This window comes from Anas acuta, chromosome 22 (assembly GCF_963932015.1).
Source record: "Anas acuta chromosome 22, bAnaAcu1.1, whole genome shotgun sequence".
NCBI classification, from domain to species: Eukaryota; Metazoa; Chordata; class Aves; order Anseriformes; family Anatidae; genus Anas; species Anas acuta.
In genome coordinates this window covers 148,396-176,366 of record NC_089000.1, presented here as the reverse complement: position 1 = coordinate 176,366, position 27,971 = coordinate 148,396, and the positions used below count along the sequence as shown (strand labels likewise).

At 46.4% G+C, this 27,971-nt stretch overlaps 1 protein-coding gene and 1 non-coding gene across 2 annotated transcripts; one reads left to right on the top strand and one right to left on the bottom strand.

Annotated features, from left to right (window-relative positions):
* Positions 1-27,913, top strand: LOC137843569 (zinc finger and BTB domain-containing protein 40-like). Its single transcript, XM_068658962.1, is given in 11 exon segments — positions 1-163; positions 10,276-10,409; positions 17,692-17,887; positions 18,466-18,533; positions 19,349-19,357; positions 22,835-22,847; positions 23,490-23,897; positions 24,372-24,578; positions 25,398-25,562; positions 25,995-26,047; positions 26,637-27,913. Coding segments are annotated over 11 exon segments (1,614 nt in total). The 3' UTR covers positions 26,835-27,913.
* Positions 7,270-7,430, bottom strand: LOC137843583 (U1 spliceosomal RNA). Its single transcript, XR_011089582.1, has one exon. It is a non-coding gene; the product is annotated as a U1 spliceosomal RNA (small nuclear RNA).
* Positions 27,914-27,971: the final 58 nt, after the last annotated feature.

Below are 27,971 nucleotides of genomic sequence, written 5' to 3'. Positions count from 1 at the left end.
ATGGTCAGGTCTTCCCATGAAGGCTCCCTTGCATGGCACCTGGTGGAGCTTTATCCTATGCCCCTACACTTTGGGGAAGTAAAACTCCTGTGGTACCTCACCGCTCAGCACTACTTGCTGGACAAGAGACAACAGGGTGTTACTGTGATGGGAACTAACACAGGTACATTGGGACACTGCTGTCTCCTGTTTCCTCACCTTTTCCTCATTTGGGGAGGTTATTCTTAGTCTGGATTATGACATCAGTTTGATTTGCAATGCCCCCAGACCAGTTCACTCAAGCAGCAGAGGGGACAGAAATAGGCAGATGGGGAAGAGAACTTCTAGTTGGCTTTTGTACCTGCAGCCTGAATATCATGGGACTGTCCCCTCAGACCATCTTCCTTCATCCCTTGTGAAAACCCTGTCTGGTTTCAGAGATACTCACTGTTCTCTTCCATCATGCTACAGCTGTTGTCTCCATACACCATGTATCACCACCAAGGCAGAAAACTGTAGCTGCTCTCTCAGCAGGCTGCCATCATCCTGCCAGTCCACCTTGAATCAGATACTACCAAGCAAACATGAATTTCAGCTCCAGAGGATCCAGAGCTGGTTTCAGCAAAGAGCCATCCCGTTGTCATCTGTTGCTGCAGTGCCTTGATATGGGTAGTGATGGGTGTTCAGCTTTCTCCTCTCTGTAATCTTGGTGAAAAACTGCTATCCCGAGGCACTGCTCCCTGCCTCCCACACCTGCTCAAGATGTTCTCTGGAAGTACTGGAGCACAAAGCAGACGCTATACAGACAGGCCCACAGACAAAACGCCAAAAACCTATCCCTCACCAGACCCCTGTTTAGTGCCAGTTCTCATAGTATCAGCAATATCAGGGCTCTTCTGTGTCATCATAGACTTTGCATGAAAGGTTTTGCTGTTCCAGAGAACGCACCTACCTACAATGCACAGCTCTTACTCTTCTCTGGTTCATCATGGCCTCAGATGATGGCAGTGATGTTGTGATGCCTGGTGTGCTGGGCAATGCCTGCTGCCCTTTGTCTCATGGATGGTTGTCCTGGTATCAGTTAGAACAGAGTTAATTTTCTTCCTAGTAGCTGATAGAACGCTATGTTTTGGCTTAGGATGGGAAGAGTGCTGATAACACCCCGATGTTTTAATTGTTGCAGAGCAGAGTTTATACTAAGCCAAGGACGTCTCAGCTTCTTGCTCTGTCCTGCCAACAGGCAGGCTGGGGGTGCAGCAAGAGCTGGGAGGGGACAGACCCAGGACAGGTCATCCAAACTAGCCAAAGGGGTATTCCATACCATCTGACGTCATGCTAAACAATAGATAGGGGTGGCTAGCCGGGGGAGGGGGACCGGACTGCTCGGGGTTAGACTGGGCATTGGTCAGCGGGTGGTGAGCAATTGCATTGTGCATCCCTTGTTTGTACATATTATTATTAGTAGTACTATTATCATCATCGTATTATTATTATTGTTATTATTATTATTGTTATTATTATTTTCTTGTCTTATTAAACTGTCTTTATCTCAACTCACGGGCTTCACTTTCCATTTCTCTCCCCCATCCCAGAGAGGGAGGGGGAAGGGTGAGCAAACGGCTGTGTGGTGTTTAGCTGCCGGCCAGGTTAAACCACAACAATGGTGCCTGGAAAGTGCCAGCCCCTCACTGCAGCAGACGGGGAGCAGGTTTTTCATCTGACACACCTTTATCATCTTCAGGTCAGCAGCCATGGAGTGAGAGCTACTAGGGACCTGTGAGCACATCAGCATCAACTTGCTCTGATCACCACTGGTCTGTGGATAAAAATAAGCAGACCTAGGTTCAGTGCTTTTTCACAGATACCTCTTCAGTTTATAAATAAGAAGTCTTTTTTTTTTTATCATGCTACTGGCGGAGCTGGAATTGACAGCTCTAACAAAACAACTTATTGCATGAGACTGGCAAAGGACTGCAGTCTGAGCAGGAATCTCTCTTTGTAGCACTGCAAGAAAACAGCCAAGCCTGCCTTTTCTGTATCCTCCAGAAGTGACCTTGAAATCTGCTGTAGTGATGCCATTTGTATTCTAATGGCCAGAACAGTTGGCTGTGCCATTCCTGGCTGATGATCCCAGCCAAAAACATTTCCCTGGCAGTATGTAGAGGCCCCAGAACCGAGCAGGTCTCATCATGTCATTATGGGTTTCTAATTAATATCCATTTGTTTACAAGATGATCTGTCTGACCACATGCCAGCACCAGAATTTCATTCACATCCCGGCAGAGACAGCTTGACAGTAGACAGCACCCATAACCCCTGTCCCTGCCCGCCTACTGCTCTTTACCAGGTAACACATAGCCTGGTATCAAAGCTACACAGCCGAGGATATTATCCCCTTGCCCCATGCATTTATCCAAAAATTAACACTGGCTTATGCAAATATTGGCATATATTTGCATATATGCATATATTGGCTAATATTAGGTCTTCCCCTCAATCCATCAATTAGATGGCAGTGCATTGCCAGCTTCCAGAACTTGTTCAGGTATTGTTCAGTACTGTTTCAATATTATTCAATACCTGAACTTGTTACTCCCTGCACTGTTTGGCGATTTTTCGCACTCCTTTTCATTTTTTCCCTCTTCATTTTTTTTTTTTTCGTGCAAAGTATGGCCAAACTCTTTTGCTTCCACAATGACACATCAGACAAAACTTTCTGAGAGCACTGTTAGAGATGTGTGCAGAGGAATCAGCAGTTTTCAGGTGTGCAAGTCGGTACTATGTAATGGTTGATTAAGAATCCACAGTGTCGCAAACAGGAAAGGTATTACATCTTTGTTGGCTGGTGGGTCTCCTGTGCAGGCAGGGTGTGATCAGTGAGCAGCTGTGCTTTAGTGAGGCTAGCGGGGCCACTCTGTGGCCTTCTGCTGTTTAAGGTAACTCATTGGCCCATTCCTTGTCCACAATGAGATCTGACAGCACTGCTCTGGTGGGGTCCCATTTCTTTCCTGAAGGCTTTGCTTTAGTTGAAGTAAGAACCAGTTCAGGGCAGACCTATAGCAGGTTATACTTAATTATTGCAAACGATACTGCCCTCACACAGGGAGGCTGTGGCAAGGAGTCACCTGTGTTATAAATGAGGTCTCAACTCAATCTGAATTTTGTACTATTTATAAAACAAATATTTCTAAAAGGTATAAAAAGGCAAGTAAACAGTGCTGTGTGTGCGGGGAGTCTACGCTCCACCAACATGCACACACAAACATCAAACATTCTAAATATACAGAACATTGCTTTACATACTAAACCCGAGTATGCCTATACATATGTACAATCAGGAAAGGTAACAAACAATCCTTTCAGTTCCATGACTTAACAGTCTCCATTTTCCATTCCTTTTGAACAATATGTCTCACTTTAAGTTGTCAAGCAACTCAGTCTTCAGGCCTTATGTATCCTGTTCTTCCCGGATCGAAGAAAAGCATATCCATCTCCTTTTCAAGGCCAATGAGGCCTGGGTCAAAAGGCACATTCAGGTCAACAGGGGGCGTAACAGCAAAGGCATTGGATGGCTGTAGCAGCAGAGGGGCCCATGGCGTAGCAGTGGGATCAGTAAAGGAGCCCGCAGCTCCCTCACTGTTTGGCAAACCACACGTTTCTGACTGTGGTCCCACATGGCTCTTTAAGGCCTCAGAGACTGCTCGCCAGATGCCGAGCAATCCCGCTGCAACCTTGTCGTTTTTAGTTGCAGAGTCCCACACCTTGACCTAAGTTTGGTCCCATATTTCAGGCTCATAAACTGTCCAATTGGTAATAAGGAGAATAAGCTGTAAGGTTACCAGGACAGTCTTTGTTCCTAAGGACGTATGATTCCCCATAATGCACAACTGCTTACCAGCGAGAGGCAGTTGTGTGCACAGGTCCACTTCTCTCAGCTCGAGCTTCTCTCCAGCTCCAGTGTGCCTGTTTCCAGCGACTTTCTGTACGAGCTTCTCTGAGCAGTCTGCTGAGTTTGTCCGAACCTATCTTCATGAGGCAATCAAAGTGCCTGTTCCCGTCCTGGTCTCCATTCTGCCAGCCTGTTCCTCTTCACTTCTTTTTTCCTGCTTCTTTATTGATGTAACTTCATCGTGCTGCCTTTTTCTTTTTTCTCTTTTCTTCTTTTTTCTTCTTCTTTCTTGAGGGCAGGCTCCCCTCTTATACCCTTCTCTCCACAGCAGTTCTTTTCAAAACAACTTTTCATTGGTCAAACAACATTGAATGTGACAACAGCAAACACCCAGAAACATCCATGCCTTAATGGCTGGAGAACAAGAGAACCATCTGGAGAACAAGAAATCAGAGACTGCATGGAGTGTCCTGAATCACCCTTCTTTGTTCCCTCTAAACTATTTTATATTCCTGATGGCCTCGTTGTTAAGAGTCTAATGTTATCTCAACCATGGGGCTTTCCAACCCCCATGGCCACATTACCAAATCTCCCCCTTCTTTATTAATATCAACCATTTTCTCGACACGAATTACCACTCCATATATAACACCTGCAAAGCCAGCTCCCACCTGTCAGGACGAAGGCCACTTGGAAGAGCAGACACCTTCTTCTCAGTGCACCAGGCTCAGCAACTGCATATTTGAGTGACTCTCACAGGCTGCTCAGCTTAGGCACGGCCCCACAGTACAACACTGGCAGGTAACCCAGTCCTCTCCTCCATCCTGTCTTACTGGGGCCATCTGGAAGCTCTCAGAACTTGCTCAAGCTAAGTGCACCCTGAGGCCCTGTTTGAGCTATGAGCTGGGTCAGGTTACTGATGGACAGGGAACGTAAACCAAGGCCAGACTCTTTGAGAGGAACAAAGGGCAACCCTGGTATGCCAGTGCAGCTCCACACAAATACAAATTGAGGTCTCATCTCCTCTGACCCAATAGTAGGTTGAGAGCCCACACGCTCAGTGAAGACAGTGTGTTCTCACCCCACATACTGCTGTATGTAGGCCAGTGTACAGCACATGTGCACTGAGGACATGCATGGCCTTGAGAAGCACCGCAGTTTTCAGTGACTTTGTCCCTTGTGTTTCCTTGGGTCAGCCTGACACCTGTGGAGTCACAGCTGGGACCGTATGCGACCCCTCTGGCTCAGCCTCTGCAGATCTGCTGAGCCAGGTGAGTTTCCTGCTGCGGTGCTGGATCCTGCCTGGTGGCACTGCCCTCAGGAGAGGTGCAGGACTAGGGGAGCTGAGACGGTCACTGGGACAGAGCAGGCATAAACCACACCAGCCGTGTGCTGTGAAGCGAAGGGTTGGCAACTGGGCTGAGGGCAGAGCACGAGGACCTGGACGCACTGCCAGGACTATACGGTCCTGTGCCCCCCTCTCCCTGCAGGGCCTGCCTGCAGAGCACTCATTGACCTTCCCTCTGCGAGGCCCACAGGGACCCAGGCCTCCCCCCCGTCAATGTGGAACGCAGGTGGCCCACAGCCGCCTCTCTCCCCACCCCGCCACTCCTCCGTCACATGCCGCAGGAGCCGGCCCGCTGCCGCCTCAAGATGGCGGCCCACCACCACGGAGGGAGGGGCAGCCCACCTCCGCGGGGGAGCCGGGGTTAAGGGGACACTGCCCTGCTAAGTGGGGCGGGGGGAGTTGCCGTCTTCAGCGCTCCCGGTCGGCCCGGCCTCAGGCCGTGTCAAGAAATCAGTGGTCTGTTCCAGTTTCTCTTGCGATCACCAGTTTAGGAGAACTGTTGCAGAGGAGATGGGTGGAAGGGAGAAGCAAGGCTGCAGAGTCAGAATCAGCCTGTTCACAGGCTGGGTTAGATGTGTTATGGAAATGAAATGTGCTGTGGTGGGTCCTGGTTGATAAAACCCTTCTCCCCAGAGAGAGACAGGCTTACAGGTGAGTCTTGAGTAATTTCCTCTGGTGGAAAGGATGGCAACCTGATATATTGACCCAAAGATAAGGTAAGGCAGCAGAATTCTGCTGCCTTCTGGTCAGAACTTGGACCGTTGCTTTGGGTTTGTGATACTCTTCCCCTCTGTGATTTCCTTATCTCATTGGAGTAGCCCTATTCCAGGAATGAATGGCAACAACCCTTGCTTTGAAGGGTAACGGAAAACTTGCTGTTAAGAACTGTAGCACATCTATTTGTTTTTCAGTGTATCATATTTCCATTTAAATTATCAGCGCAGATAGCCAAAATGTTGCTTGTTTTTGTGATGCATATTCTGCTGCCTTTAGAGACCAGGGAGCACTGAATTTAGTTAAAGTGTTGCTTGTTTTCCTCTTACCTGTCTGCACTGATGCTCTGAACTAAAATTAAATAGATCGAAAAACAAATTGGTGTGCTCGCGAGTTCCTTATACAGGATTTTACATTATCTTCTGGGAATTCTGCTTGCTCTGGCCCTTTGGAGCGCCCCAGAGAATGGTAATGACCTCTCAACCTCTTTCAACTCTTCAAAGACAGTATTACTTTTGGTGTGAGAGGTAAGAAAATTGAATTGCGGTATATAATTTTCTGGCTTCCTAATAACCCTTCTTCTAAGGTCATCATCTTCTGTACTTCTGCATTGGATGTCGTAGGCTTTGTTGTGTGTGTGTGTTGCATTGTAGTGTGTGCTGAGCTGAGTTGGTAGCCAAGTGTGTCAGCAGAGGGAGCACAAGGCTGTGGGTTTGTACGTTTAAAAAGTGGTGTTATGGTATTGCTTAATATCTCGACATTGCAGCAATCTTTTCTTTCTTTTTTTTTTTTTTTTTTTTTAAGTGAAAAAAGCCTGTTCCAAGTGTATGTCAAACAAGAATTAACAGATGTGGAATACATCCTCATGTTGGTCACTGAGATCATTGAATCTTACAATCACAGAATGGCTCAGGTTGGAAGGAACCTTAAAGATCATCCAGTTCCACTCCCCTGCCCTAGGCAGGGATGCCACCAGTGGATCAGGTTGCCCAGAGCCTTGTCCAACCTGGTCCTGATCACCTCCAGGGATGGGGCATCCACAGTTTCTCTGGGCAACCTGTTCCAGTGCCTCACCACCCTCTGAGTGAAGAATTTCCTCCTAACTTATGATCTAAATCTCCCCTCTTAGTTTAAAACCATTTCCCCTTGTCCTGTCATTATCTGACTGAGTTGTTCTGTCATTATCTGAATGAGTTGTTCTCTATCCTTTTTATAAGCTCCCTTTAAGTACTGAAAAGCTGCAATAAGATCACTTCTGACTGACCCTTCCCTTCTCTAGGCTGAACAGCCCCAGCTCTCTCAGCCTTTCTTCATAGGAGAAGTGCTCCTGCCCTCTGATAAAAAGAGTGCAAATGGAGTCCCACACTACCACAAATCATGCATTTGGGTTTCCCACATTTGGAGAAGTCTCAGGGACAGCCCACCCGGAGTGCAGGGGATGAGCCTTTTCCTGGGAAAGCCACCTGCCTGATCACGGTATCTCTCTGGCCGGGTAAGTAAGATATCTTACTAATCAATGCAGAAAGTAGGTTTGGCCATTATTTTATTAAGATCAGCAGGTGTGTTGGTCAGCTCGTTGTAACAGCCACTAATTAGGGCAGCAAGCTGCATACAGGATCCTTTTGCAAAAGCTGAGGTGGCAATAACATTCTTGCAGTGCTGCTGATAGTGTCTTTGTAAAGGATTGAGAGTATCATGACAGCCTCATATCTATGAGGGAAGGGTGGTCACCAATCTTTGTAACATCTAATTGCTGAAGTGTTTAGTCCTAAATTTCAATTCACTTTTGGTGAACCTAGTGCCATGTAAAGCTTTTTGATCTGTTGAATCTGGATAGCAGAAACCTTACAGCTCAAAAAGAAGCAGGATATAATATGGGGATAACATATTTTGGGGGCCTCCCAACATTTTAAACATTTGCCTTTTGGGAGACTCGGTCAGCAATGACTCTCTCTGCCCAAGAATTAATCATTGTGTAGCAGCCGAGAGGTCAGATGCCTGCTGTCTGGTTGAGAGAAGTGACTGTCCTGCTCTGCGCTGGTGTGGGACACACCAGTACTGTGTATGGTTTTGGGCACCACAGTATAAAAAGTACAATAAACTATTAAAGAGTGTCCACAGGAGGCTACAGAGATGGTGAAGGGTCTACACTGGGAGATGTATGAGGAGTGGCTGAGGTCCCTGGGTTTGTTCAGGCCAAGGGGAGGCCTCATGGTGGCCTGCAGCTCCCTCATGAGGGCAGTGGAGGGGCAGGCGCTGAACTCTGCTCTCTGTGGACAGTGACAGGACCTGAGGGAATGGCATGGAGCAGTGACAGGGGAGGTTCAGGCTTGGTGTTAGGAAAAGGTTCTTCACTGAGAAGGTGTTTGGGCACTGGAATAGGCTCCCCAGGGCAGTGGTCACAGCACTGAGCCTGATGGAGTTCTAGAAGTGTTTGGACAATGGTCCCAGACATAGAGTTTGATTTTTTTGTGCGGTCCTGTGCAGAACCAAGAGTTAGACTCAATGATCTTTGTGGGATGATTCTGAGTTGTGACTCTGGATAGTCTATGATTCTGTGATCCCAGTCTTCCCTGTCTACTTGTCGTCCTAGAAATTAAAGCCTGAGGGGAAGATGTGGACCACATCATGTCCCTTGTAAGTCAATGTATTAGGACTGTGGTGTGCTAAGAAAGGAGGTGCTGACAAACCCAGGCTGCAAGCAGTCATCTATCTTCACTGCTCAGATGCTTCTGCTGATCTTAGCATTGATGTGGGGAGAAACTTAACTGCTCCCAAACTGCTTAGTGCTTTGTAGGTCAAAACCGACACTTCACATTCTCCTCTGCATTTAATAGTCCGAGCAGGTCTTCCTGCATTGGTTCCTTTAGTTCTTGGGTGCAAGTGTGTGGCACTGCAGTGCTTGATCTGAAGAGCACTCACATCTTAGAGCTCTGTGGCAGGAGTCATGTCTGGGAGTTTTTCTCCTTTTTGGAACTCCTGGCAGTTAATTTTCACACTTAAGGTCTTTCTGAAATATTTGTTTGAACAGTGTCTGGACTCTGCAGCTTTAGTTGGGTAAGTTGATGAATTTTGCTGAAATTTTCTCAGTTAAGAGTGGAGCCTCTTCTTGCTGTAACCACTAAACTGCAGTGTAATAAACTACTAGGGGCTGTAAGCTGAAAACATGATTTTTGCTTCCTTTTGCTAGTAGCATCCTTTGTTTTTTCTTTAGCTGGACCTTTAGCTCCCCCGATAGCCAGGACTGTTGATAAATGATGGTAAGCGGCTTGGCCAGCTCCTCTGCCAGTTCTCTCAGTACCCTTGGGTGGATCCCATCCGGCCCCATCGACTTGTGCACATCCAAGTGCCGTAGCGGGTCACCAACCAGTTCTTCGTGGATAGTGAGGGCCACATCCTGCTCCCCATCCCCTTCCACCAGCTCAGGGTACTGGGTATCCAGAGAACAACCGGTATTGCCGCTAAAGACTGAGGTGAAGAAGGCATTAAGCACCTCCGCCTTTTCCTCATCTCTTATAACTAAGTTTCCCCCCGCATCCAGTAAAGGATGGAGATTCTCCTTAGTCCTCCTTTTTGTGTTGATGTATTTATAAAAACATTTTCTGTTATCTTTAACGGCAGTAGCCAGACTGAGCTCCAGATGAGCTTTGGCCTTTCTAATTTTGTCCCTGCACAGCCTTGCAACATCCTTATAGTCCTCCCTAGTGGCCTGTCCACTTTTCCAAAGATTATAAACCCTCTTTTTTCTCCTAAGCTCAAGCCACAATTCTCTGTTGAGCCAGGCTGGTCTTCTTCCCCGCCAGCTCGTCTTTGGACACGTGGGGACAGACCGCTCCTGCGCCATTAAGATTTCCCTCTTGAAGAGCGCCCAGCCTTCCTGGACCCCTCTGCCCTTCTGAACCGCCTCCCAAGGGACTCTACCAACCAGTGTCCTCAGGAGCACAAAGTCAGCCCTCCAGAAGTCCAATACAGCGGTTTTACTGGTCCCCTTCCTGGCCTCACCAAGAATAGAGAACTCCACCATTTCGTGGTCACTCTGCCCAAGACAGCTCCAGACAATCACATCCTCCACCAGTCCTTCTCTGTTTGTGAAGAGAAGGTCTAGTGGGGCGCCACCCCTGGTAGGCTCACTAACCAGCTGCGTCAGGAAGCTATCTTTTCATTCAGGAAGCTATCTTTGCATTCTTTTCCTCCGGGCTGCGTGATATCTTTAGAAGAGATTTGTGAGTCACAGTTTTCATATTGCAGCCAATGTGTTGGTTACAAATTGATGCTTTTCAATCACATCATGCTTTTTGAGAATCCCTTCAATTAGCAAATAACTCATCTTGTTTCTCTCACACAGCAGCAGAAAGCAAAAGCTGTAAACTGGATTTCTTTCTTCGATATGAAAGTGTTTTCTCTGAGGCCCTTTCTGATGCCTACGCTGTTCTGAGAAGATTAGAAGAGTGCAGAGAAATTGATGCCTCTCAAAGGGAGGTAGGTATGTTTATTGGAAAAATAATACAAGTATTTTCTCCTCTACCCTGCTAAGGGCTAGAATAGTTTGGGCCCTGTCCAACAAATCTTTACATGGGGAATCTGCTTTGTTGTTTGAAGGGCAAATTGTGCTCACCTGAATGACACCCTTGAGAAGCATCTGTAAGAGCAAGCTGCTCATGCGTGTAGGTAAGGAAGTATATGTCCTGCCCGAAGGCATCTTCAGGGCCTGGTAGGAGAGTTCTGACACTCCTGTTTGTGGTATTTGCTTCGGGAGCTGTATCAGCACGGCAATGACTGACACATGAGATCCCAAAACAGACTTCCTGAGCCCATGGTGGTAGCTTGCTGTGGAGCATCTGCTCTGCTCTGCTTTGTAGGCTGTGCACCAGGAGTGTCACAGGTGGTGACGGATGTGTGGCGTGTTGGCCTGCTGTCCTATGACGCTTCTCCTGGTGGCATGCCACTTTGAAAGCAATCATTTCAGGTGAATTATGCTGAGGTGGGTGTTGGAAGATAGTTGAGTCTAGTGTTTGGTTAACGCTGAAGGGTACTGTGGGCTCTGAACAACAGATGCCAGCCATCATAGTAGCTCAAAGCCACCAAAGAATCACAGAATCATCTAGGTTGGAAGAGACCTCCAAGATCACCGAGTCCAACCTCTGACCTAACACTAACAAGTCCTCCACTAAACCATATCACTGAGCTCTACATTTTAAACGTCTTTTAAAGACCTCCAGGGATGGTGACTCCACCACTTCCCTGGGCAGCCCATTCCAATGCCTAACAACCCTTTTGGTAAAGAAGTTCCTCCGCTGGCGTAACTTTAGCCCATTGCCCCTTGTCCTGTCACCAGGCATGTGAGAGAATAGACCAACCCCCAGCTAATAAAAGGTTACACCTGCAGTGGCACTACGGGAGTTCCTGTATTTGTGTAGGGACCTGGGGGCACTGCTTGAGCACAGTGTCTGGCTGTCATGCGCTTGCTCTGCAAGCTCACTAGGAGGGAAGCTGTCTGGGTTTCAGTCACCTGGGCCCAGCAGTACCAGTCTGCCAGTGTGACAAGGGATGTTTTGGCCAAGGCAGCTTTCTACTTTTGGAAAACAAAGTCAACATCTTTACTAGAAGAAAAAAAAAGTATGACAGCAGGTACGCGAATCCCCTTGAGTCAGGGAATACAGATTTATTTTCTGATGAGCCTTTGAATGTTCATGGGAGCGAAGTCTATGTTCCCTTAGTGACTGACCCCTTTGATGTTCAGTTTATAAATGCTGGAGCTTTAGGAGGGAGATGTGGGTCCTAATTTGTGGTTGTAGTTGCAAGTCTGGCCAGGTGACGAGCACCTTTGAGTGCATTGCTCTCTGCATGCCTGCAGAAAGATTACATTTTTGTGTGTTGGTCCATCTTCCAGATTAGAAAACAACGTCAGGTTTAAGGTTTTACCGATTCCACACATTGGTATTTGCAGCTCGACTGGAGCAGCACCGCAGAGAGGGTGCCGTGCTCAGGGGTTGTGGACAGGTGCTGCCAGAGGGCAGCCTGTGCCAGTGTGTCCCCCTCACATGCTAACACCCTGTGCTGCAGGTAGGCAAGTACACTGCCTTGCTTCTGTAATGGCCTAGGAAGCCCCATTTTCTGTTGCTTTGCAGTAACTATAATGTTTGGAGTTTCTTCCAGCCTGGCAGATGAGGTTGGTGGGCCATGTTCGTTTTGCTCCCAAATGATTTGTTGCTGTAGGGCCCAAATGGGAAGCTGCAGAGCTCAGAGACAGTCTGGGTATCTGACTGCAGAATAGCACCTGCACAATTTTTCTGTAGCTGTAAATAAATGCTAAGTAAATGAGAAATGGATTTTCTTTAAGCCTTACAGAAAAATCAATTCTTATCTGCAACAAGCATGAAAACTGTCAGCCCCAAAGGCAGGGGGGAGGGGGAATGCAGCTCAGTGTAAGTCAGGGCTTAGGTGAAAAGTCTCAGCTCAGCCTATTCCGTTGCTCTCTGAGCTCCTGCTGGAATAAGCAGGATCTGTCGGCACTGGCACCGGTCTGGGCTCTGTTTTTAGCAGAGGGTGTCGCTTTTTCCCATAAGAGCCCTGCATTTTCTTTGGAGCCACCATACAGTGGTATATTTCATGCTTAAAATGTAAGTTCAGCTCAGAAGAGCCCCACTCAAGATATGTAATTAGGGCTGAAATTGTCAGTGGTAGGAAGTCATTGTTTTTTTGTTTGTTTCCTTTTTGTATTTTACCAGTTATTTGCTTGAAGTCTCGGGTGCCTCAGGGCAAGTAAAGTCAATTTGGAAGCCAGTGAAATGGCTGTAGATGCAACCATGGATGCAACCATGCAACCATGCATTGAGAGGAGCTGCCTTTTCTTCATGCTATGTTGTCTGGTGGGGGGTGCTTGGCGTGCTGCAGAGGAGAGTTCCCATCCCTCGTGCACGTCCTTCTGCTTATGAGTCTTTTGTGGGTATATTGTCTCAAAGCAGTGGCAAGCAGTATTGGGTTTTGATGCACAGCACTGGGGCTTGGGAGTGTTGGTGGGGGTTTTGCAAGCTGCTTTTAGAGCCAAGGCTGCTCTGGCTTTAAGCTCCTTAGGTTTCAGTGAGAGTTTGCATTAGACATCTCCCTCTGTTTCTGTTCCTTTGCTCATGAGCTCATCTGTGAATGGGTGCCTTGTTTCCTGTGGTGGGCTAGTAGCCCTGTGTTCTATGGGGTTGTGCTGTGCTTCCTTCAAGTGTTGCTGCCTTATTGCCAGGTACATCCAGTAGAAGTTTAAGTTGCAGGATTTTTTGCCAGTGAGGCTTGATTTTGTCAGAATTTTTACTTTTCTCTAAGTTTGTTGCTACCTTCTGCTCCCTGGGCTGACAAATGCAGATGTACCCTTATAAGTTGGTTTTCTATTTAAGATGATGTGTTTTTTTGGGGGGGTTGTTTTTGTTTTGAAGTCTCTGTGTAACTCACATAAACTATTCCTATCTAATTTGGTTCTGGACTGGATGAAACCTGCTTAAAAATGAGAACAGGACTCAAATTGCAGTAATTTGGGGAAGCATAGAAGAGCTTTGCTGGTGTCAAGTCTTATCTTCTTGTGCTCTCTTAGAGAAACACAATTCAAATTATTGCACAGCTCATTTGTTCCCTCTATTATTGGTTTCAGATGAAGTGGGGGAGTGTTGGTTCTCTAGTTCAGAATAAATGTCACTGTGCTTGTGGATCATATCCACTGCATATGGGCCTGTCCAATTATTGCTGTCCTTTGCAGTTGCAGGAACTTCTGGATTGCGGCATAAAAAGGTTTGCTGTTATTTTCTGTATCCTGATTAGGAGTGTGAGCTTGCAAGTTTGTCTGTTTTCCTGATGGCAAAGCTGTAAGAACATTTTCATTGCTTCATGGCTTTTTGCAGAGATCTCTTGCACCTAAGGCATGTGTCACAGTGGGAGCAGAAGCATAGATGAGATTTGAAAATCCACCTACAGGGAAAAGGCAAGGCTGTGGATTAGTAGCCAGCTGGATTTGTGGTTGCACTGCCTGCTGCTCTGCCTCTCTCCCCACATCCCTGTGTGAAATCTGCAGGCATGGTTGTGGGCCTTTGCACTCCCAGCATGGGATATGCACTATTTGCCCACCTGGCTTACGTGTTCTCCAGGTCAGTCAGCAGCTGGAGCTGCCAAATGCCTGCCTGGGACTGCACATGAATTTAGTTGGCTCATCTCTTGCCTCAGGCTCATGCCCTGTAGGGCTGGCCCCCAGCCCCTCCTTAGGCATCTCTGTCCCCACCCCAAAACCCTTACTCTCACAATCCTTTCCAGCTGTCCTCCTATGAATTTTGTGTTTCCTGTGAGGAGGGGAGTTGATGCCTTGCTGGAAGGTCACAGCACTTTTGCCCATTTCAAAAGCAAGTTGTGGCATGGCATGAGCAGCCTTGGGTGTCTTTGTGGCCAAAGCTCCAGGGAACGTTAGAAGAAGCAAAAGAATTTGGAGCATGAAGGAGCAATAGGGAAGAGCAAGAAGAGATCCTGCAGTGGGATGAGGGGATGTAGCAGCACAGGAACTGAAGACATTAGAAAAGAAATACCCCAAATATGGAAGATAACGTGGAGATAGGTCACCTATCTCCTGTGGTGTTTCTTACCCCGGGGTTGCTGTGGAATGGAGGAGTTTTAAGATGAGCTGGAGGGACATTCTCATGGTGTGTGATCATTGAGGTGCTGGTAAGACTGTGAGTAGCTGGGGTGTTGCAGGCACCACAACTGATACCTATAGTCAGGGCTGAATTTCTCAGTGGACTTTGATGCCATTTGGTGGTACAACTCAAGCTGAAGTCAGTTCTTAGTGACTTGGTTTGCCTGCCCCCAGGGAAACTGCCCCAGACTGTCTCTTGCCCCAGTCTGGAAGCTGACTGCATGCTGCTTTGTGCCGATTTGGCCATGAAGGGTTTTGCAAGTGTCCTAAGCAGTGAAAGCCTAATAGATAAGGCTATAACATGTGGGCACCTTACTACTGAATGGAAGCTGGGATTCCAGCTTAATATCACTATTTTTCCAGTTCTTCCAGGTTCTTTAGGAACTGTTTTTGCATCAAAGTAAGTCTTAAATGCACTGTGCACTCTTTCAAAATAATGGTAAAAGGCTGTTGCTCCCACTGAGCAATGTGTCTGAGGAAAGGTCTTCCAGAAACACACTATAACTAACAGAGCCTTTCAGTTTCTGAAAATTCATTTCCATTAATGAAAACCATGCACTGTGGAAGGGATGTTAAGTGGATCTCTGGGTAGTAATGCTGTGCTGATTTTAATTAAAAAAAAACAAAAACAATAAGAAGTTACAGCAATGCAAGTTACATTTCATACATATTAAAAACATGTATTTGGCAAGGTGCTGAGCACTTTTAGGAAGGTTAGATTTGAGATATTTTGCAGGATCAGTCTCATCTGGTAGGGGTGTTGTGTTAAGGGGTGTGGCTAATTAACTATTATGGGTCTGGTCAGATTAAGGTACTGACCTATCACAATCAGATTCACCAATAATGCATTAACCAATATGGGTTTAGTTGAATTCAGAGCACTGAACTACCACAGTCATGGATTCACCAATAACATGTAACTGCCCTTATTCTAGCCGTGTTCAATGAGAACTATCACAGCTAGGAACAATGCAGTTAAGTGCAATTTATTACAGCAACAGGTACACAAGTTCTTTGGATTGCCAGTGATAACTTACTGTCTGCAAAAGCAAGCTAGCATGCATGAAATACACAGGTGTGCAGCCTGGAAATTAACATGGTAAAAGGCACAAAGACTCTAAAGAGATTTCTAAGTTTCTGTGGAGACGCATGGTATAACCAAGTGTTCAGATCTCACCCAAAGGCATCCCAATGAAGGAGGAAGAGAAGCTCAGCCTGTTGACTGATTCCAAGAGTCAGGAGGTCCTCAGGATACTATCTTCCCTGACATCCTCTCTCTCTTAGGCCAATTTATATTATTTTCTATTTTTAGGTGGAGCTTGAAAAGCATGATTGGTGAAAAGTTTTCCTGTCTCCATTTAAAGGTATAGGCTCTGAGAAATACAGATTACATGCTCAGTGAGGGGTGGTTGTGCCTTGGAGGTGTGTAGCTTTTGGGATGGAGGTGTGTTTTGGTATTATAATGAGCAAAGGTGCGCTAGAGTACAGCATTTGTCAAAACATGACAGGTCCTTGACTCAGGATAGCAAAAGTGTGGTTTATTGGTCTTGATGTGCACAAGAACAATCGAGTCCTCACCTGGTCACAGAGCCTTGCCGTGGTGTCTCCAGTCCACTCTGTGCTATGTATGGTTCCTTAGAGCCAGCACACCAGGTTCCCCCACTGTGATAGCATCTAATGTTGGACGCCTAGGGAATGCTCAGGTAATGTAGCTACACCCTACCCTGAAAGCCTCTTCAATGCTGTACATTTTCTTTAAAATGTGAATGTTAGTTTTATTTTCCTAGTTACTTTAGGCAATTGCACCACAAGGGACCAGACATACAAACCTTGAGAACAAACATGATCTGGTTATCAAGTCTTATTAAAAATGGATGCTTGGATTAAAAAATACCTTTAAGCTTGTTCTTTGGCACATCTGTTACATCTTTTTTTTTTTTTTTTTTTTTTTCCCTCTGTAACAGAGCCCTTCATGTCCATGTCTCTCTGTCTGGCAGGAAAAATGTCGTTAGTGGGAGTCCTGCAGCTCCCCTTCTGTGAACACTCATTGTAATAGGTTATTGCATTGTCATGCTGCCCTAAAATATGAGCATTTACACCTGCCAGGAAAAGAAAGTCCACCATCTCCATGGTGTGTCCTTAAGCAATTACATTCAGTCTTTTTATCATAGAAATAAAAATGACAATGACAGCAGAAAATGGCCGTTATCTTAGGAACTGGGCTAAGTTCTCCACTTCAAAGGTACTTACAGCATCCCTGGAGTCTCTAATAAAGAATGCCTGCTCTGAAAGGCTGTTATCCCTTGTGGAGAGCTGGGGAGTGTGTATCTTTAGGGACAATATTTACATCATTAAAGGGCTCCAGAGAAATGGAAGCAAGAGTTCCAGCTTTTTTCTTTTCATTCATTTCCATAACTGCACATACACATTCTGGTTCCTATTTTGGGTCACTGGAGTAGATTTTGGAGCTCTGAGCTTGATAACCAGGTGTGCTGAGAGCCCACAACAGACAGCACTTGTGTGCCTAATCTCCAAAGCTTGCGCCCAAAGCTAGGAGATGTGACTCCATTGTGATTTGGGAATGGGAATTACTAAAAGTCCCACCTAAAATGCTCTCTGCTTTCTATGCAAGTGCTGTCCTTGTTCTGCACTGAAGTCTTATATTCTCTGCTCTAGTCATGGGCTTCTTAAATAAGTGTTTACAGTATGTTTTATTAGGTCAGTTAGTTATTGGTATTTTACTGTTAGGAGAGCCCTGGTCTGAAGAGGTGTGTTTGGTGCTGGAACGGGGCCATTCACCAGCTCCCACTGGCAGAGCTCACTGAAAGTAGAAGAGCTGGCAGGCATGGCTTTTTGCCCTCCTTGCTGGGGCTCATGGCCAGGTGGCCACAGCCTAGACATCTCCTGGGGCTGAATTCAATGCAGACAGGGCCTCAGTGAGCTCAACCTCTGTTGGTGTGCATGTGTATATGGGTTTCTGTGTTTTGTCTATTTTTTTCCTCCCCTCAACAAAACCCTCAGGATTCTTCTGCTTTTTGCTTGTATCAGATGGTTGGCTGTGTTGTTAAACCTCCCCTGAGCCTGTCTGTTCTCTTGTAGGCTCTGGTTGCCTGTCTGGCAGAGGCAGGGGAACAGTTGGTGTTCACAAAGCTGTTGGGCAAAGTGAAGGATGTGCAGCCCCTGGATGCACAGACCCTTGTGTCCTTACTGAAGCTGTTTCAAGATGTGAATCCCAACCTGAGAGCAGCCTTGCTGGAGAAGGAACAGGACAGTGGAGAAGCTCTGCAGCAAACAGGTAGAGAACTGGGCACAGTTATGGCAAAGTGAGTGGGTAGCCATACAGACAAAGCACCTTCAGCAACCTGGTCACGTCCCCCTGGCAGGCTGTAGTGCTCCAGCATTTGTTCAGTCCTTGTATCCGTACTTAGATACAGGAGGCTTATTACATGCTGGGTAAGATCCTGGAGTGTTTCTGTTCCACAGCAGTGGGTTGCAGGCAGCTCAGGGCTCTCTCCATTGTTGCCTGGAGGGTTGGATCGAAGGCTGCAAAACCAACGTGGGCCAGAGCACAGCTGAGCTTCAGGATTGAAAGCTCCTTTCTTAGTGGACTTTGACACAAAGTAGTGGCTTTGCAAACCTGGTGTTAACCTCCAGCTTGCTTTATGTCTTTGTGCTCTGTTAGATAAATGAGACGTTTTCCTTTCACAGAGTTTAAAGAGACTTGTAAAGTAGTTTTTCTCTGCTGTTTGTGCTTGGGATGAGCTTTGCTATTCACTTATATCTTACACAAAGTCTCACTTGCTTCAGGAGCCTGTCAGTCCCTTCAGACTGATTTGTTTTTTCTCTTGTATTTCTGAATCCCTTTCCCCCCAGAGAGCACGAAAGAGGGAGAGATGCTGACTGCTCGTTTGCTGGGATGCAGAGAGGAGCTGATCCAGAGCGTAACTTGCAGCAGAATTCCCAGGGGTGATCTCTGGATAAATGCCTTGGAGTGCAAATTTCTCCTGCTGCTAAAGTGCATCAGACAAACGTGTCTGCTTCTTGAGAGTTGTGGAGACTAACTGACTGGTATTCTTTAAGTGTGCTTGCAATTCTCCATGCTAGCCTTTGCTCTGGAGACATTTAAACAACTCATTTACATTGTTTGTATCTATGTTAGGCTATTTCTCAGAATTTTTATCCATACTTATTGGGTGTCTTTGATTCTTCTTGTTGCATACTGTTGGATCTATGTGAATTTGGAATTGCATTATAATCTGTTGACTTTGTATATATGTGGATGCTTCACAGGCTGATTGTGAAAAGCTCACATCTGAGTGCACTTATCTTGAGAAGGATGACAGTGATGGTGCAGTTTGTAGCCCCAGACTATTTTCTGAGTTAATTGTCTCACCATGCCTTAATTTGGTTTCGCTTCACAAAGCAAATGATCCCCTAGGAGAGTCCCACAGCAGTAGGGAAATGTTGCATACTGTACCAGTTTGACAAAGGTAATTTCCTGAACTCCAGAAACAAATGCATAGCAATAACAATGTGTGATGGAGACCCTGCCCTGAGCTGTGGGATGCTTTCCAGCTGAGCTGAATTGTGCCTCTGCATCTGTCATTTGAAGGAAGAATGCTTAACAGGATTTGGTGCTTTAATGGAAAAGAGGAGAGAACTAGAAAAGTAACTGCAGGTTTGCATTCTCTTGAATGCAAATGTGACTTGCTTATTCTGTTTTCTCACTATGTTTTTATGCCATTATGTTTCCCAGTTCATCCAGGTACAGATTTTTGGGGCTGCATAGCCTGATGGATGTACACAGTGTGTTTTTTATCCAAGCGCAGACACCAGTTCAGCTCAGTCTAGTTAGAGTAAATGTCTTTTAGTAAACTCTTGTCTTTTTTTTAGGGATAGGAAGTGTAATTGGTTGGTTTGAAAATTTACGTCAGAGCCATGATTGGTCTTTATGAATGAACATAAGCCTCCTGGCTTTGATACTTGCCATTGTTTCATGTTTGTCAGTAACAAGCAAAGGAAATGTTCCCTCTGTGCCAGGAAGGGGTAGAGAGAGAGCAGCCATTCATTAGCTTGTCTCATTCTTGAGCAATAGGGAAAGATTATTAGGGTGGTAGGTGGGATTGGGTGGCTCAGAGCAGTGCATGCATAGAAGAAATCAAGGACTGGGTTTACTGCTCCAGCCATAGGGCTCGGAAGGTCACACATCCTGCTCCTCTTCCTCAACTTCCTCCTACGTATTGACTTCTTTAGCCTTAATCATCTCCGGAGAGATGTCCTATACTGTAGATCCATTATTCATGCTCAGTTCAGATTTAGGTTTCCTCTTACAATGCCAGAAGAGCTGCTGCCAATCCAGTTGGCTTTCTTGCCTGGTCACGGCTCTGATGAAAATTTCCAGAATAAAGTTGATTCCTTCTTACCTGCCGTTCCTTCTCTGTTCCCTGCTGAAACTGTAGTCATCTGCTACACTTCTCTTGACCATGTCTAACCATGAGATCATAAAATCATAGAAAGGCTTGGGTTGGAAGGGACCTTAAAGATCATCCAGTTCCAACCCCCCTGTCATGGGCAGGGATGTCACCCCTAGATCAGGTTGCCTAGGGCCTCGTCCAACCTGGTCTTGAACAACTTCAGGGATGGGGCATCCACAGCCTCTCTGGGTAACCTGTTCCAGTGCCTCACCACTTTCTGAGTGAAGAATTTCTTCCTAACATTCTAGAGGATGTAAGCCAACAAAAATTGCATGTGTCTTTGAACATGCAGACCACCTTAGCTGTTTGATACCTTGCAGAGGGGAGTCAGCAGAATCGCTCTGGCAAATGCCTGTTTCTCTGGCCCTGATATCAGACAGCAGACTGCTGTTAGTGTCTTTGCAGGGCTTCAAGCCAAGGGAACAGGCTGCCCAGGGAAGTGGTGGAGTCACCATCCCTGGAAGTCTTCAAAAGACGTTTAGATGTAGAGCTTAGGGATATGGTTTAGTGGGGACTGTTTGTTTTAGGTTAGAGGTTGGACTCGATGATCTTGAGGTCTCTTCCAACCTAGAAATTCTGTGATTCTGTGAGAGGTTGAGACAAAATCAAGCAAGAAGCAACATGAAAAATAAGAGCCCTGGAAAAATGGTATTTATTTGGCAAAAATGTTTTTGTATGAATCAAACAGAGAAGAGTTGCCAGTTACCAGTCTCTCTTTGGCATTCTATTGATCTTTTACAATGAACTTCCTTACCTTAATTTTTACACTAGTCTCCTTAACTCTGGTATCACAGCTTACCAGCCCTGAATGTTGCAGATTGCAGTTATGGATCAACAACCATGTGGCTCATAGCATGAAATGTGAATGACAACTGAGAGCCTCATGGTTGAGAGATGTGAGCTTCCACTAAAAACAGAGGAAATCTCACATTTCTGAAGAACATATGTACCCCATGGAGACGCATGCGGTTTGCATTTCCATTTTAAAGCTATGGGGTTTTTTACATCTCTATCACAGAGAGAAAGAAAAAATATTTCTAATACCTAATGTAGGTGAGCTGAACCACATGACAAGCATCAGGACTTTCTGTGGAGGAAGCTTCATCCTTTGATGCTGCACTCAGCATCATCAAAGTAATAGGTTGGCTTCTCTGGCGGAGGTACACTGTGAAGTTTATTTTTTTTTTTTCCTCAGGTCTCTTCTGTAGCTGGGTTGCTTTTACTATTGGCAGCTGGTGCTTAAAAGGACAAGGTTTGTCTGTTCCAGCCAGCTCCACAATCTCTTCACTAGATAGCTGCTTTTCAGGTCTCTGTAGAGTCACTTCTTGGGACATCTTGTTTGTAAAAATATGTGTATGTGTAATTTTCAGATCTAAGAGATGTGTCAAGAACTCCAGACAAGAGGGTTTTTGTCTGCATAATGCTGTGTTTAAAAAAGACAGTTGGCATTTAACTTAGGCCTGAGTCAGCCATTGCAATTGTTAAATTGGAGGGTCTGCAAGTAAACTTCCATGCTCTCCTGTATAAGTTTTGTACATGGCTCCATGCATGTCAGCAAACATTTGAATGACCTTCATGTGCTCACTGGCACATGCAAAATGTAGGTGGGTTTTTCTTCCAGCTTAAGCTAAGAAATGGGAGACAGAATGGTCATACATCAAGAGGGTCTTTGCTTCTGGGGTCATGTACTCCAGTCAGCCACCAGAATGACAAACTCAGCAGACTACTTATGAAAGAGAACTTGCTGTGAAATATGCTGTAATTAACAGCAGGATTTTTCTTCCAGTGCTGAATGTCTTTGCCATCAGAGAGCACAAAGAGAAAAGTGTCAGAGTCCCAGAGGACTGCACAGTCAGCAGTTCCTGTCTCAGGCATTGCTGATGTACACAGGCTCTCTGGATCTGTAAGCCCCCCGGAGGGTCTGCCAGGGCATGGCCAAGGCAGTTTTGGTTCTGGCATGCTACATTCGTGTAAGGTCACGCACCCTAAAAGGTAAGAGGGTGTCTTGAAGATTGGTGTGACTCTGAAGTCACTTCTGAGGTGCTTCTGACAGCTTTAGCATGCTGACATCCCTTGTAATCCTGAACAATGCATCACAGGCATAAGAGCAGGAGGGCCAGGGGCTGGCTTGTAGCCCACTGGAGTCTGTGGCAAAACTCTTGTTTGCTTCAGTCTGACACAGGTTACACTCCTGCTGCCATAGCACTTCTAGACATATCCAGTTCTGGTTTCCTTAAAGCTGGTATCTTCATGTGCATTTATCTCTTTTCAATGTTCAATATTTCTGGGAGGTTTAAAGATTCTTATTTGTTAGATCAGTAAAACTGACTGTGTTGGTCACAGGAATGTTCAAAGAGACATTGGAGGTAAAGGGTGCATAGTGCTGTTTTGACAGAGGAGGGCAAACTGGAAAACAATCTTACGGTCTGTTTTTCTCCCTTGATATATTCAGGGGTTAGTGGGTCACTGCTTGACATCTTCAGATTTCTGAATCAGTGTGCATTGAAATTATGTCAACTGGTTTCTAGTTGTTTGGAAATTCGGGGTGATATCACCATGCAGGGAGAAAACTTTTCTGAGCTCTTCCCATAGTGAGGAAGGCAGAAATGAAGTTTTTCAAATACAGGGTGAACTTCCTGTGCATTGGCAAAAGAAGTCTGCAGTGGTTTCCATGGCCACACAATGCATGGTTCTCATTATAACAAAAGAAGCCAAATATATCTGTTTGTATTGCGATTTCTTCCATATGTGTATTCCCTTTTCTGTAGACTGAGATTGTAGGTGAGTTTTCCTGCTATTGCTTTTTGAGATGATGGTGTTACAGGGACGCAGAAAAGCATCAGAGTTTGTAAGAAGTGAATGTGATTTAAAATACCTCAGGCCCCTAACCAGAAGACTCAAAAAGGTTGTAGCAAGATTGTGTTCTCCTTCAAAGAGTTTGTGTTTGGGAAGTGTTCCTGAGGTTTCTTGTAATGAATGGCTGTATATCCACTCTCAATGGCAGAGTTAGTGAGGCAGTATCATCAGATACTCAGATCTTCAAATGTTTAAGCACGGCCATAACTTCATGTGTTTGAGCAAGAGGCAGACTCTTAGAAGCAACAGTTGTTCCCGTTCTCACCAGGTGAGGACCAAGCTCTTTGGAAAATCTGGTTGTTGCTCTTGTCACCTAACCCAGCCCCTAGTACGTGTGGTTGGAAAAGTTAAAGGACTGCTTCTTCGTGCCTCGTACCATGCATTGCCACAACTGCTTTTGGGCAGAGCCATGTGCCACCAATGTGGTGTCTCCAGTGTGTCCATTCATGCCCATTCCTGCTGTGTAGGGGTGACGCCCTGCATGGGAGAATTCAGGAGATGAGGAACCGGGGGTCTGGTGTTCAGTCCTGCTGGTCACCACTGAAACAGTTGCTGTTTTGTACACAGGGCTCTTGACAGAAGGAAGTGGAGAGGATCCTGGGATCAGGAAGTGGAAGGTGAACAGTGAGTCCCAAGTTGAAGCTCTGGGCAACGAAGAGGACAGGGCAGGAGGTGCTGGGACCAAGGAGCCAAAGGAACCACGAGAGAAAGCTTCTTCCAAGAAGAGCTTTATCTGCAAAGCTTGTGATAAAAGCTTCCACTTCTACTGCCGCTTAAAGGTGCACGTGAAACGTTGTCAGGTGGCCAGAGGAAAGCAAATCCCGTGTAAGGAGTGCACTGAAGTGAAATCCACAAAGAAGGAGCTGGAGAAACATCAGCTGGAGATCCATGGAGCAGTGGGGATAGCCAAGAAAAAGACTAGGCGGCTCCCTGTGTCATGTGACATCTGTGGCCGAGAGTTTGCTCATGCCTCAGGTAGGGTTGGTGATAACAGGATGGGAAAAGGGGGTATTTATTCTGGAGCCCTGTGCACATACTGTGAAGAAGCCTGAACAAAACAATAAAGTGATAGTCTGAAATCTCCTCCACCCTGCAGCTCTGTGAGTGCCACATGCAGGAAATGCAGCTCAGATTCTTTCTCCTTCCCCACTGAACACAACTACTTTCTGATTAGTTCTTCCCTAATTGGTTTTCCACTTGGCTCATCAAGGAAAAGTGGGGCTACTGGCAAATTTAAAAGCCTCCAAAAATAACTGAGCTGTTCCAATTCTGTGGCTGGCACAGCAGGACCGATAAGAGGAGTTAAGTCTCTTCACCCTCATTGTGGCCAGCTCGTGGTGCCCAGGTGGGCTGGGATGAAGCTGCGGGAGGTGCCTAGCTGTCAGAAGCTGTCACTGGGTTCCTGTGCTGGGCACTGGTACTGCCCTGCTGTCCTGTCCATGTCCCCAGAGATGCAGTACCACAAGCTGACGGAGCATTTTGATGAGAAGCCCTTCTCCTACAAGGAGTGCGGAGCCAAGTTTGCGGCCAACTCCACGTTGAAGAACCACCTGTGGCTGCACACAGGGGACTGGCCCTTCATGTGCAAGCACTGTCTGGTGACCTTTATGTAGACCTCGGTCCTTGCCTACCATACCAAGAAGAAGCACTCTGAGGGTGAGCCTTCCCCACAGGAGCCTGTCCCCAGGGGCATGAGGCTCAGCATGCTCCATTCACCCCTTTCTGCCCTGCTTCTCCATCTGCCTCCTGGCTGCTGGCCTTTTTCTCCATCTCTTGGGAGAGCCGTGGGCTGCTGGCCATTCTCCCAGCTCCTTCACCTGCATGTTTTTGGCTGGTGTCCCTACTCATTCCCAGTTCTGCTACTGCTCCATCCCCCTTTCCCAGGTTCTCCCACTAGCCACCCAGTGAGAAGATTGCCCTCTGTTAAGGGGATTTCTCTCTTTCTCTGCTTTTCCTTGTTTTACTACTGGTCTGTCCCTTCAGATCTAAACAGTGATGTGGTTGCCTCTGTCTGGTTCACCTGCTCTTTCCCATTTGTCCCTCTGACTGAATTTCACGTAGTGTTTCATGTCAATGTTTCTCCTGTCCTGGCACTCAGCCCCTTCCACAGACAGGGCTCAGACATGCCTCTTTCAGCTCACGGGTGCAGAGGATGCATCACTGTAATAAATATGCCCAGGCATTACAGTGTTGCATGGATGTGATGCAGTAGGGCAATTCATTTTGAATATGAGACATGCCAGTGTGTAATATCTCCAGATGCTTGAGGTCTCTAGTAATTTGATACTCCCTGTGCAGGTGTGGTTTTCTCCAGGGCCTCTAGGATCTTTTTGACCTGATGTTGAGTTGATCTGGCTACCCCAGGAAAGCCTGTGCAGTCTACAGTCTTTTTCCTCTCCCTTGAAATTAGGCATTGTCCTGGCAGAGGTCCTGTCCCCTGTTAGGCACAGGTTTTCACTTTGGATGTCCCTGCAGGAAAGATGTACGCATGCCAGTACTGTGATGCTGTGTTTGCCCAGTCCATTGAGCTCTCATGCCACATCTGGACCCACATGGGGGACAAGCCGTATGTCTGCCGGGAGTGTGGGAAAGGCTTTTGCCAAACCAATGGGCTCTCCATCCACCTCCGCACCTTTCACAGTGAGTGTGACTGGCCATCTCCCTGGCTTAGGCAGCCCAACCTGTGAAGCACAGCTTCTGCAGGGTCATGGCAGACCTGTCCCTGCAACTTGTGTGGGTGTTGTTAGTGTCCACAGACTGGCTGGGTGTCTCGTGGTGGGATTTTCCTCCAAGAAAAGCAAGACCATTTAGTGGTTTGATGCTGTAGGTTCCCTTATTCCAAAGGAAATGTTGGGGTGGCTTCCAACACACCACAGGCCACCATCAATCCACCAAAGGAACCTGTAAGTGAGTGGCAGTAGCGACGTGTAGGCTGAAACCTAGGTATTATTTTTCACTTAAGAAGTAACAAGCACTACTTTACCTTCTATTTTATCCCTCTATGAATTTTCCTCTCCATTTCTTTCTTCCCTGCTTTGTCTCTGGTGTTTTTGTTGTATCCCTGGTCACCAGACATAGAAGATCCCTATGACTGCAAGAAAAGACTCCAGCCTAGCTGGATGCAAGTCATCACATCACTGTCCCTTTCTTTACCTCTGTGCCTTCTTCTTCACAGGCTGCAACTCACATTCATAAACTGTTTTTTGGGAGCCGAGGGAGAGGGACTGACAGTGTGTGCAGAGGTGCCTGGTTACTCAGAGACTATTAAAAGCTAGATGACATACCCCATGAGATGATAGCTGTTTTCTTGGAGGCCAAATGCTAGGCCTGAACCCAGACTCTTTCTCTTAAGACCTCAGCCATCAGTGGAGAATAGCTCCTTGGATAAGGAAGCCTAGTTTGTAAGATCCCTTGGGCTGGCATTCCTCTAGTGTATAATCATAGTGTGTTTATTGTCTATGACTGCTTATGGAGCTAAATTATAGCAATTTTTTGGAGAGAGATTAAATTGTTCTGTTTTCTCTTTTGCATCATCAGTGTGTGTGGCTTAGAGTTTACCATTAGTCTCACACCTATTGTAATTGCAGTTCTTTGGTGTGAAGCTAAATGTTAGTGCTGGAGCAAGGCCAGGAAAGAAGGAGAGATGTGTGTGGCAAAGCGATTGTAAAAAAAGTGATGCTGTAGGTGTCTCACTCCATTTTGTCTTCTACACAGGTGATTCAGACATCAGAGGAAGGAGCAGCAGAACACATCATCTCTTTTGATGAAGCCCATGTCACTGTCTCCCAAGTCTTTGTGACGTTGCCTGAATCCCAGGTTAGCCAAGCTGGCTCAGAGCTGGTGACAGTGACTATGGAGGACTTGTTTGATGACAAAGCCACTCTGATTTGTGAAGAAACCAAAGGAGAGTGAGCAGTGGGTGCCCATGTGTGGCACCTGGTATCCACTGGACTAGTTCAGGAGACATACCTAGTCATGGTGCTCTAGCTGGGACATTCTTGGTTTCTGTGGAAAAGCAAGTCTGGATGGCACGTAGCAAGCACAGCATGGCCACAGGAAAGGTTTGTAGACTTTCATAAGGACCTGGGAAGTCTCACTGTCCCTGCAGTCAGCAGCTGCCAGCTTGGGTGAATGGGACCAGCCATCACTCCCAGCTCATGACAAATAAAGCAGCAGGAAGGAAGATGGGAAATGGGTTTTCTTCATGTATGGTCCTCCACTGCCCTGAGCAGGGTGGAAAGGAGGAGACTAGTGCAGCCTAGAATAAAGTTGAGGTAGGGTGGGCTTGTGAAACCAAATAAAAAGGTGTCCTGAGAACCTAGAGTAGAAGAAAGGGAGTTTTTTTATGTCTGGGTCAGCGATATTCTCACAGATGCCAGTTACTCTGCAGGGTGAGGAAGGGCTGCTTGTTTTGTCTGTTTCTCTTCCCTTTATCGTCTTGCTGCCACTGAGTCAGCTGGAAAAGTCCCCTAGTGCAGAGATGCTGTTTGGGCTTTTCTACTTGAGTGGAGTCGTCTTTGGGAATTGGGTTAAATGGCTCTGCAGCCATTTAGGTAGTACCTTGTGCAGTGCAGGTCTAATCTCATCCACACTTCAGAGGTGACTGTGTATTACAAAGAAGGGTCAGAGCACGGGCTGGGCAACCACATCCTCATTCTGAGCGGACAACAGCCCTGAGACCTTCCACCCTTTCTCTAATTCAGGGAGGAGGTGATGAAGATGCTACATCCAAGGAAGAAGAAGGTACTGTGCCTGTAAGCTAGGGCCCCTTGTTGCTTGGGTGTTTAATACAGTTACCAAGGGATTGTTGCTAATGAGGTATTTCTGTCTGAGTGACTGCAGATAGCTGTCCTCGTGGCACACAGGACATTGCTTTGTAAAATGCATTTGGATACCTGAAGTAAAGCTTGCCTCTTTGGTGCCAGGATGATGTAACGAATTTGTTGCGGCACACTGGTCCCTTTAAGAATAAATTTCATAAAGCCTTTTCATCTGCAGTTTCCTAAAACATAATCTGTTAATTAGTGTTTGATGAATCCATTATGAAAT